This window comes from Pomacea canaliculata, linkage group LG13 (genome assembly GCF_003073045.1).
Source record: "Pomacea canaliculata isolate SZHN2017 linkage group LG13, ASM307304v1, whole genome shotgun sequence".
Taxonomy (NCBI): Eukaryota; Metazoa; Mollusca; class Gastropoda; order Architaenioglossa; family Ampullariidae; genus Pomacea; species Pomacea canaliculata.
In genome coordinates, this window is record NC_037602.1 from 12559819 (window position 1) to 12571618 (window position 11800).

At 39.0% G+C, this 11800-nt stretch overlaps 1 protein-coding gene across 1 annotated transcript in view; it reads right to left on the reverse strand.

Annotated features, from left to right (window-relative positions):
• The window catches only part of LOC112554441 (dmX-like protein 2), a 71891-nt gene that overhangs the window by 26181 nt on the left and 33910 nt on the right, over nucleotides 1-11800 (reverse strand). Inside the window, 16 exon segments of the mRNA XM_025222216.1 lie at nucleotides 408-538; nucleotides 1245-1484; nucleotides 2915-3030; nucleotides 3243-3367; nucleotides 3910-4170; nucleotides 4521-4741; nucleotides 5067-5169; nucleotides 5655-5930; nucleotides 7709-7867; nucleotides 8517-8674; nucleotides 8901-9147; nucleotides 9608-9831; nucleotides 10194-10356; nucleotides 10626-10720; nucleotides 10723-10864; nucleotides 11523-11688. Coding sequence (XP_025078001.1) covers nucleotides 408-538; nucleotides 1245-1484; nucleotides 2915-3030; nucleotides 3243-3367; nucleotides 3910-4170; nucleotides 4521-4741; nucleotides 5067-5169; nucleotides 5655-5930; nucleotides 7709-7867; nucleotides 8517-8674; nucleotides 8901-9147; nucleotides 9608-9831; nucleotides 10194-10356; nucleotides 10626-10720; nucleotides 10723-10864; nucleotides 11523-11688 — 2827 coding nt within the window.

The window sequence follows — 11800 nt, forward strand, 5'->3', positions numbered from 1 at the left end:
AGTCAGGAGAAGGGCCGGTACATTGCACATCTCTTGGCTGGGACTGGTCAGGAGGTAACAGACCCACCTCGTGGCACATTGATAAGCAAACTCAAACACATAGACACACACAGATTACAATGCTAAGAGTGTAAAAGAATGATAATATATGTGTGAGGACAGAAAATTAGATGAGCATAGGGACTTTCTAGCTGGTAGGGCATCACAAGCTTGGAAGGCAGACCAGAGCAAGGACATGAACAGCGCAATAGCAGAGTGTGGTAATCTTGAATTAATGTGAGACTGAAATGCCCAATGATCTGATACCCTGACCATGAGGCAGATGACAACATAAAACCTTAAACATCAAGTACTAATAAGGAAGCAGTGATGACATAATGGTGATGCCTGAAGTGATGGTGTAATACCTTGGTCATGAAGTAGCTGATCATGCTCAGTTCCGGGGCCACAAACCTCTCCTTGTAAGTTTCTTTCATTGGAGCCATGACACGCATGTTGAACTTCAGGCGCTGCTGGGATATCCTGTCACCACTAACCTCTGTCAAACAATAAACACATGCAGGACATGTAGCACATTTCACTGTCTTCATGATTGCTGGTACAAAAGTTATTGTGTTGAACACTTTCTTCTCTGTGCACAAAGTGTAACGAGAGAGATCACAAGGCTGAATCTTGGAGCTTGGAAAGAGTCATAAAAGTGAGTAGCCACTTGAAGGGGTCTGGCATTATTATCACTGAAGACCTCATTCATCTAATATACAAAGACTAATTCGCCTGAAACAGCATGATGGTATAATAGATGCATGGTCTTCTTCTGGGGGTAGAATGTATATAAAACCACTGGACTTATCCGTATTAGAGATTAAAAATGGTGACGTGGGTCCAATAGACAGAAAATTGATTGGAGTAACATGAGAAGGACAACGCCATAAGTCCAGCGGAGAACAAGGCTGAATCTTGGTGCTAGCTGTGTACTCTCCAGAAATCTACTCCTTGATCATAATACTTCTATTAATATTTATTAGTATTATTCATATATACTTTATTATTATTATTACTACTACTACATTTGAGAATTAAGGAACCAAAGACCATTGCCTATTTAGAAAATGTGCACAAACTACCATGCACTCCCTTCCCTCCAGCACTTCCTGCTCACCTAAATACACCTGTAGGTATATATATAATGTAAAAGTCACCCCCATTCCCCTCAGACCCACGAAAAAAGGGGGAAAAAAACTCACTGGGAATGTTCTTTTCCACTTTGAGAACTGTCTTCACACCACCACCAAAGAGAGCGCCCCAAGACTGCTGGTCCAGCTTGTTAGCCAGCAGACGGTAGAGAATCTGTGGGTCATAGGTCGCAAGCCCTGTAACAAGGAGAGTGACGTACACAGCCAGCAATGCTTCACACAGCATCACGTGAAGCTTGGGTGCATCCTCATCCTTCTCCCTCATGAGCAACACATGCAGCGAGGTGACACCTACAAGATAAGTCAAAATCACATTACATCAAAAGTTGAGCAATGGTATGGAAATAAATCAGTATATTATGCATAAATGCATGTAGCAGAATATACACTGAAGTAACAGCTTGGTACATAATGAGAGGAAGCAAAGCAGAAACCATTACTTGTTTTGAGGCTACCGTTGTCTAGTAATTAAATTTACTATAGTAAAACCTCTTTATTACAATCTTTACCATCCCCCTCCCCTTAGTAAGACCAAAATTATTTCAAGGATGTATTTTGTTATATAAATATCATCTCTATTATGACTATCTTCCCGATTAACAATGACAGTTTGCACTATATAATGACTGTCTTGCTGAAGTTGCATGTTGAAAAAAAATTTTTTTAAATAGACTGCTTCTGGCTGATTGTTTATCACCCATAATGTGATATTCAGCAGAAATAACATAAAATAAATTAAGGACATTTTGAATGGGACTGCTTCTTCATTGGATCACCTGTCCTTTTGACCCAGACTATATCACTTCAGTCATATCTACCACCCACCTGAGTTGAATCTTAATGACCATATTGTTCCATCAGATAGTAGATAGTCTTATTGATGAATGCCCAAAAGACAAATCGATCTCTGATCGCAGGCATACCTTTTAATGTCAAATATTACCAACAAAGCCAAATGTTGTTCCAACAAGTTCAGCCATTATTTCATTAAAAAAAATTGGCCACTGGCAGCACATGTTCAGAAAACAAACCACACAGTGGCACATAATGCAATTTTTTTGGGTCATCATTCTTTAGAGATTTGCATTAAATGTACATACAGATATTCGGTTAAAATCTCAAATCAATTTTTTTTAAAAAGCCTTTGTCATTAGTACTCTTTAGTTTAGAGGTTCTTATTAAATGTCTATGTAGATGTTCAGTTAACATGAAACAGACATCACTGCTTGGGCATTCGTTTAGCCTGAGGCTTGTCAACTGGACTTTTGGTGCTAGAATGATGTGATCTAATGTGGAGCAGTATTGTCCTGGCAGGTTAATATGACTCAGGCAGGAGATTGACATAGCTGTTTTTTGGTTGAAATGCCACTCCCTCCCCCTGTTCACTGTAGTCTCTTTATTAATGCATATCAGTCAATTGTGCTTCTTTAATGACCCTTTACAGAAGTCACATTTTTCTAAAAAGGAAAAATTCTTGTGACTATTTGTGCATGGCCAAATTAAAGCAAAAGTGACATTATAATATTGTCACAATGTGGTATTATGAACTTTATTTCAATACTTAAGTAAATGAACTTGAATTTATTTATAAGTTTTCAAAGTCATGGTTCTGGAATGAAAGCAGATTGGTTGATCTCCCTGCAAGATGATTTCTTCTCATGCAAATACTCCATAGTTTTTAAGTATTCTTCATCTAGTTAAGTATTTTTGTGCCACGTTACCTGGCCATTTGGCAGGGTGAGTGTTGATAACCTCATCAGTGTTAGAACTGTCTGTGCGGTGTCTAGTTTTCATGATGCCTGCCATGAGACTGCTGCTTGCCATCATTAGAGCAGGGCTGCACATTACATGAAAAGCTTGCATTCTTACACTACACATTGTATGAGAAGCTTGCCACTACACACACTATGAAAAGCTTGCCACCACACATTGTACGAAAAGCTTGCATTCTTAAACCACACATTCTCCTAACGCTATATATAAACTATGACCTCTTACTACTTCCAGGAGGTATTTCTAAATCAGTTAAATAAGAAAACAAATACAAACTTGGTGAAACCTTCCAGGCCAGGATCATTGGTTCGAGCCATGTTGACATAGAAACTGTCACTGTCACACAGACATTGGTAAATGCAGGACGACAGCGATACAGACAAGTTCCTCATAGTGACAACCTGAAATTAGACAAACTGCTTTCACAAAAGCATAGAATTTATTTATAGGATGAACTGAAGTGCAGTGTGGTAGTTAATACTATTCTTGTATTCTTAAATTCTTGGCAACACTTTTTTCAAAGTTCACGAAGCTGTTCCTTGTATGAACAGGTACTACAGTATGTTTATTCAGTAACATCCTTTGAAATAATACATAAATATGTTTACTTAACCCTTTCAAACAACATCTTGTGGCAGGAATGTGTCTTCTTGGTTTCTAGGGGTAGTATGTGTTGTACAGATGTACGAGTGCGAGTCCTGTATGCTTGGGTGTGTGTTTGGATATGTCTATGCATGCAATCAGTGGTGGAGTTGAAATATGTGGGTGGTATCTGATGTATGTGAGAGAGTGTCTATTTGAACATGGAAGGGGTGGGCATGTGCATAAGTGGGCACAATGAGAAAGTAGCGGTCATCACTATGTTCCTTGGGCAATGTCACTTCGCAAATTCTTATCTAAAGATTGTAACAACTATACAAGCACAATGTGACAAGAGACCAACCTGTGCCATGCTGGATGTCACACCTGGAGGTATGGTCATTTCTATTAATGAATGGAGCAAATCTTGTGTCAGACCCTGAAGGTGCTGGATAGGATCAGCAATGACAGTGCGAGAGCTAGCCAAGCTGGCAGACAGCAGAGGCAGTGTAGTGGGGAAAGGTAATGGAGACAAAAGCTGTTGTTGAGGTCGCTCCTGCTGAAGTTCTTGAAGCAGAAGCAGAAGTTCCATACGGACTGAGGCGAGGCCGCCACCACTGGAACCCTGGCAACACAAGCATCCAATCAACTAAAAAGTGTGTGTGTGATGCGTACATGTCTATGTTTCCAATATTCCTTTTACCTTTTTTGCACATACTTCTTGTATTCCTCCTGATACTGGAAAACACTATGCTTGATAACTCTTAAACAAATAAAACTCACAAGTTAAAATCTCTTACAGTTTAGATGATTTTCAGTTATTGAGTAAATAAATGTAAATCTAACACTTCCTAGCAAATGAATATTCATCACTTTTTAAAAAAATGTGTGTATAATTCAACACATGTTTTTATTATGGCAATATAAAATGTTTGTGTTGATAACACAGTCCATCTATCGTTTTGCTTTATGTACCTGTAATATGCTGTATGAGATCAATGTTCGCAGAAGATGTTGATTCTGCTTTAGCCAACTTTTGCGTTTTGCAAGTCGGCGCTCTTTAGATTCCAGATCTTGTTTGTCTGCCAGAATTACTTCATGTAGTGATGCTCTTGATGTGTCTGACCGAAATGACAAGTTGCGCTGTCTTCCACCCAGTGTTTCAAAGTCATCAGAATCCTGACTGGTATCTAAATCTGCCATACATTAGTAAAAACAACGTACTTCCAGTCAGCATTGGTATCAAAATATCCCATACATTATACAGAGAATAAATTTTTTTTGAATGCTGGGCTGGGCTGAACAAACATTTCATACATAAAAGGATATGTTATGTCATTTCACAAAACAGTCTTAAGTTCTCCCTTATTGTTTGCGTGATGTCAGTTAGTGGTTATCTTACTTGCATTACCTATGTTGTAACTAGTTTTGCAGATGAATCAGATTTATTCTTCTCCGCTAAACAAAAGTACACACTGATTAACGTACTTAATGATTTATAGTCAAGAGTATGCCACTGACTTGGTCTTTTTTCTTTTTGACACAGTACCAGCTCTAATGTTGAGGAACAGCTAACAGAAGAACAGGTTAGCTTCAGACCAGCCAAGAGCACAGCTGAGTACATCTGTCACATCTCAATTGAGAAGCATCTTCAACATCATTCTTACCCCAACTTCATAGATTTTAAAATGGTTTTTGACAGAATCTGGTATGAGGCACTATGACATGATGAGAAAATTCAACATTGAAGACCTTGTCAAAGTCATTGAAGTGCTGTATAATAGCTCAATGAGCGCAGTTCTGCTGGATAACCAGATAGGTTATATATACCAATACAGTAGGTGTACATCAAGGGCATTCCCTATCAATGGTGCTGTTCAACATCTTTTTGGGGAACATCCTGTGCAAAACCCTCCATCACCACCAAACATCAATTTACATTGGTAGAAAGACAAATTACAACCTATGCTTTGACAAACAAAAGATCTGGTAGCAGGCACCAAAAAGAACTGCAAGATCTTACCAACAGATAGACAGTTCAAACACATATGGACTGGACACCAGCCATGATAAGAGTTAAGTCAGGGCAATGGCAAATCAGAGATCTACATGAACAGGGCCTGGCTTAAGTGCTTGGGAGCCACCATCTACAAGGATGGCAACTCCACAACATATCTGCATCAGGGTTGCAAAAGCAACAGCGGCAATAGCTACGTTGGACAGAGCCTGACACAACCCTAACCTCAGGTTTACTACAAAGTAGTTGTACAAGTCCTCATAGTACAGATTCTTCATTATGGAAGTGAAACGTGGAATCAGCTTGCCAACATGAAGAGGAGAATCCAGGCATTCAAGAATCAAGGGACTAAAACAGGAGCTCAACCACTGTCAAGATCAACAAGAGAAGGAAGATTTCAGAACTGAATATTGGGAAGCCAACCGCCAAGTGAAGAGGTCTGCACAGAGGACAAGAGACGCTTCACCCATGAACTGACAGAGTGACAGAGGAAGCAGAGACAGCAACTATACATGGAAGCATAAAGCGACTATACGAAATAACATGAACTCTGTCAGGCAGGAGTATTAACCCAAATAAGCGAAGATGGCAAGACCATAACAAATGATGCAGGACAAAGAGACCGCTGGATGGAACACTTTGAAAAGATCCTGAATTGACCTCGTCCATCATCTTTACCTGAAATACCACCAGCAAGTGAACAACTTCATGTCAACACCAGCCCTCCCACTAAGACAGAAATCATCAAAGCTATCAAAAGCATGAAAAGTGACAAAGCAGCAGGCCTCCATGGCATATCCCCAGAAGCATTAAAGGCAGACCCAGAAACAACAGCAACAATTTTACAGCCCCTTCTACACAAGATCTGGGAACAAGAGCTAGTACCAATAGACTGGAAACTAGGCTACCTGGCCAAGTTACTGAAGAAAGGAGACCTCTCTCAGTGCAACAATTGGCGAGAGATCATGCTGGTGTCCATCCCCAGTAAAGTCCTATCAAGGATAATTCTAGAGAGACTGAAGAAGGCACTAGAAAATATACTGAGACCAGAACAAGCAGGGCTTCATGCACTGACCACATTGTCACCCTCTGTATCATCATTAAGCAGTCTATTGAGTGGCAGTCCTCTCTCTATATAACTTTTGTGGACTTCGAGAAGGCATTCGACAGTGTAGACAGGGACGTCATCTGGAGGCTGATGATCCACAATGACATTCCACTTAAGTTATCCATGTGCTCCCCCCTAATAACAAGTACCAGTTAAGGGATGAATGACTAATGGACATCTTCAGTAGCAGCAAACTGACTCCAACAATGATTACCTTCTACTGTTTCATGTGATGTTGCTGGTCAATATTTCCTTTCTCGTAAACATGCTTTTCAATATGTCACTGACTTTCAATCTTCAACCTTGGCATGTTGCTTAGGCTTTGCCTAGTTCTTCATTTGTCATTGTCTGCTGCTATTGATATTTATTAAGATTCTCACAGTTTCTGCAAAGCCCAGTGTAAAGCCCAGTGAACAAGCCCATAGGGTTGAGATATGGTGCTATGTAAGTAACCAAGTTAGGGCAGCTATTAGTCACTTTTATGTCCAACAACAATAGCATATTAGTTTGACAGCAGTATCTCTTAAAGGTCTCAGCATCTGATAATAATGTTATATGGTAACTAGTAAAAAAATCACTTCAGCATCTGAAACTATGTTATATGGCAATAGCAGCCAGTAAGGAATCACTCTAGCATTTAACAACTATGTTATATAGTACTAGTGGCTAGTAAAGAATCACTTAAACATCTAGTAACAATGTCATATGCCAATAGTGGCTAGTGAAGAATTGCTATATCTCACAATAATGTCAGGCTAGAAGTGATGTAGATCATGCAGACTGTATAGTTTGTTTACAGTCATTGAGCTCAATTTGTACTTATCATTCTTTTTCAAAAATAAATATTCTTGAGCGATGTCTAATAAGTGACTGAATTCCACACTGATCTCTTATTATTAGTTTCAATTGACTCAATAAACTAGCATAATGTGACCTAATAGAAGCCTTGCGCAGCGATTGAGCTAAGATTGGTTAAAAATAAAAATGAGCGTAAATGTTGAAAACAGAACAAAAGTTCAGTCCCTTTAAGCTTCTTACCGTCAGGAATGCCTGGCACCATTTCTTCGTCTGCCCATAGTTACAGAGGACCTTGAGTACCTCTACTTCTTTCTCTAGCCACACGTACAGCTGGTAACGCAGTTGACCACCATCCACTTCAAAGCCTGTTGCCAGTGTGCTCAACTCCTCCATCATCACCTTCACATGAGCACAAACAGATGAACAAAATGTTGCCAGCACTCACCTCCTCCTTCAGCACCACTGTAGTCACTAGCACCACCAGCTACGCTATATATACCATCATAGTTACAAGCACAATCAACTATGCTATAAACACCATCACAGTCACAGCACCAGCAGTTAAGCTATAAACACCTGCACAAACTAAAGTAACACAGGAAAACAATAGCATCAGAGCTCTCAAAATATCTTGAAACAAGGTATCAAAAGAAAAAAAATATACTTATATTATGTTACAGCTGCAGGAAGTTGCATATTCATTAAACTACAGTATTACCTATTAAAGCTAAATATCAATGTAGCCTGATAGTGTACACAAGTTTAGAGCAGAAAGAAAGCCAGTGACTGGAATATTTTTTCTTCCTCCAAATTAGTGATGGGCACCTGACTAAAGTAAATGGAAGTAGAAGAGAATGGTTGGGTTCCACCTTACACATACTTTGGCCTAGTCATAGTGAACCACCTGCCATACACAGAGTATCCAACAGTACAAACAAACTGTTTATGATCTGCTTTGATATTTTATTTCTTTAAAGATCTATTAATAACCTAAAAAAAAACCCTCTTGAAATAAGCAGTAAATGTCAAGGTTAAAGTTGCAACTAACCTTGAGACAAGCAATAAACTTGAACTGTTGTGCCATGATGTCTATTTTCTGGTCTGATGATTCAGCATCTTCTGTGTTATTGTCATCATGTTCATAGTCATCAACTGCTTCTGTCAGTTCAATTTTCACAGGGTGTTTTCCTGCTAGTATATCAGCATCTGGTCGAGTGAAATATTTACAACACTCTGACAATGACATTTTTATGCTGCATGGAAGTTCTGTCATCCAGAACATCTGACAAAATCATTCCCTGTGGTTCCATATGCATAGAGAGGCAGATGTGTTCATCCATCACCTACTCTTACAAACACACACACACACAGAACTAAAATACTCACCTTCCTCTTCCTCTTCCTCATCGGAGTGACTGCTCAAGGTGAGATCAAGCTTGATTCTCATCATCAAAACGAACACGATTAGTAAGAGGAGTGCTCCAATCAAAACTGTCAGCCGTATTGCTGCTGAAATTGGTCCCAGTCAGGGGCTGGCTCCAGTCAAACTTGTTTGATTGGTCAGCATCACCATTGATGAAAGGACCACTCATGCCATTGTCTGATGGCTTGCTTACTAGAGAACTCTCATCTGATTCTTCGATAACATCTTCTTGCAAAGTGCCAGTGCTTATACTGCCCTGTAACAAAATATTAGCTTCATTACAAAGTACTAATTAACACTGCCTTGCTCGATCAAAAAATTCTAACACAATATTGGTTATGTAAAAATAACTGTTTAATAGGATCAGTACACTATATAGTTTTCTAAACAAATATGAACTAAATAAGAAGGCCTCAGAGAGACCAAAAGATTGATAAAATGCAGTCAGACCCGTAATACAAGCTGCAAATATTTTTTCAAACATTATTTAAAAGGTAAATCATACAAAAAGCCAACAGAAGGCTTTAACTATTCTGATCAAATTAAACAACAATTAAAAACAACTTGCTAAGAATACAAACAAATTGATGTAAACAAAATGTAAGCAGATATATTGTCAAGATGACAATGGTTGTGCAAACACAACATGGGAAGTTCAATGAAGGTAAATATTCTATAGTTTAAAACAAAGTCTCATATAAACACATCTATTTCACCTGAACGAGAGACATGCGTCGCTGTGTTGCAATCTCCTGCTCTTTCTCTATGTCAGCCTCCACAACTGGTGGCAGCTTTGAAAGAACCTCTAAAGCCAGGAAAGGACAGCCATTTTTGAAATGTGTGTGGGCTGTGGCAAAAAAAAGCCTTCGCTCTGTTGGTGTCACCCGGTCAATGGTGGTGATTTTATCTGATACAGCCACACTATTGGCTCGCGTAAAACCTGCAAAAATCAAGCGACATCAAATCCTGATATTCTTCTGGATAATAAAACTTCCTAGAATAAAACACATATTTTGCCATTAACAAAATTATTTTCAAGAGCAAAGTTACTTGATGTAATATTATAAATGACAGTTTATCTTTAACAGCAGCATTGTTGCTATAGTTTTTCCTCTTAAGATTTAATAATTATAATAGTGATCAATATTTGCATACCTATTAAGCCTTTTGAAGAAACGCTCATGTGTTTACAACAACAAAAAATTCTCTGCACCTAAACACCTTTGCCCAACCAATTTGCCACCCATGCATTCAAACATGCACAGCAATTTGCACAGAAAAAGAAAAGAAAAGTCAATTTACCTGTAAGAATAGCACGTCTTTTCTTGAGTGAAGTTGCAGACAGCTGAAGTCTCAGCAACAATGGATGCGTCCGAAGGTAGTTGTAGAAGTTGAAGATGTTTGGTTTGGTGGAAGCAGTGTCTGGATCACCAATGTTATTAGTAGTCTTGCGTCCAGTATTGTCCTGCAAGAGTCAAGAGTCTACAGCATCAAGGACCAGTGAGGATCAGCATCAAGGGCCAGTCAGTCATCTACAGTTCAGGAATCCAAAGCTCACTTCCTCTTATGCAAATAGTTGTGTTGTTGACTTTCATAAATAAGGGTTTATGGCTTCTAGCCTTGAATCAATTCTCAACATGCAATTAAACATGAAAACCATTAATTGAAAAAGCAGTCTCAAATTTCCACTGCATTACATATATACACAAAACATGATGGCCTCCAAAATGCCACAGCTACCTCAAGCAAAGTCTGTAGAGCAGCCTGGTAGTCTTTCAACATCCAGAATGACATTGACCTTAGGAAGGGGTCAGGGTGAGCTTTGCGTGGACTATAGTTTTCCCCATTTTCATCTCGCCCCAGGATTTTTCATAAAGCAGCCTGCGCACAGACTGTGGCATTGCATCTTCTGGATTGTACAGACGACATATGACCAGAGCTAGCTGGAGGTCGTTGGTCTTGTCCAAAAGTACCTAAGCAAGCCCACAACCAAATTTTCAATGTTACAGGAAATGTCATGTGAAACAGTAAACTGGGCTGAAATAATAGAAACTGAAATTCTGAATCATTTCTGCCCAAATTTTGGGCTTTCAAATGATCTGTTTACTTACAATCATGTCTAAAGCATTTTGTTCTCACAGGCTGCCATGTTTCTGACCCTAATTATGACTTCGGAGAAACCTTTTCATATACTCTGTCATGGCAGCCTTGTCCGCTTAGCTTTCCTTGCTCTTCTCAAGTCTAACATCGTACGAAACTATTTCCAGATGCCAGTGTTTTGATGATCATACTTAAGAGACCAAACTTAGTGCCAAACATGTTAGATGACATCACTTGACAACAAAATGGTTGGCCCTCTTGTACTGCCTAAGATAAGTGATTTAAAAAATTAATTAAATTACATTTTGAAATTCATACTCTGAGTGGAAACCATTTAGAATGTCCTCATCTATTTAAGCTCAATTTGCCACTTCATTTCTTTTTTCTATAATGTACTTACATGTAATAATCACAAAACACTATGCTGAAAAATAGTGACTTTTAAGCTAGTTCTGTGTGCGCACATGAATTTGTGGATAGAAGGTACACGTGTGCATAAAAATGAAATAATAAGAAGACATGTCATATAACCTCCACTGCATCCTTCAGGGAATCTCCAAGAAGAAAAAATGCAGCAGCTTCACGGAACATCTGTTTGCCCAGCAAAGCAAATGCATTCTTCAGAGCTGCTTTCCGCCAGCGATCTTCGCCAAAATCATTCTTAAAGAAGTCTGCCATTCTCTGGTTTTCCACTGACCTACACCGACAAAACATAGCAGATATCTGGAGATCATTTGCTGTTTGCACATCCAGGGGCAGATGAAAAGAATATAGACAATGTTACTCTTTTTGGACACCTGACACATTGG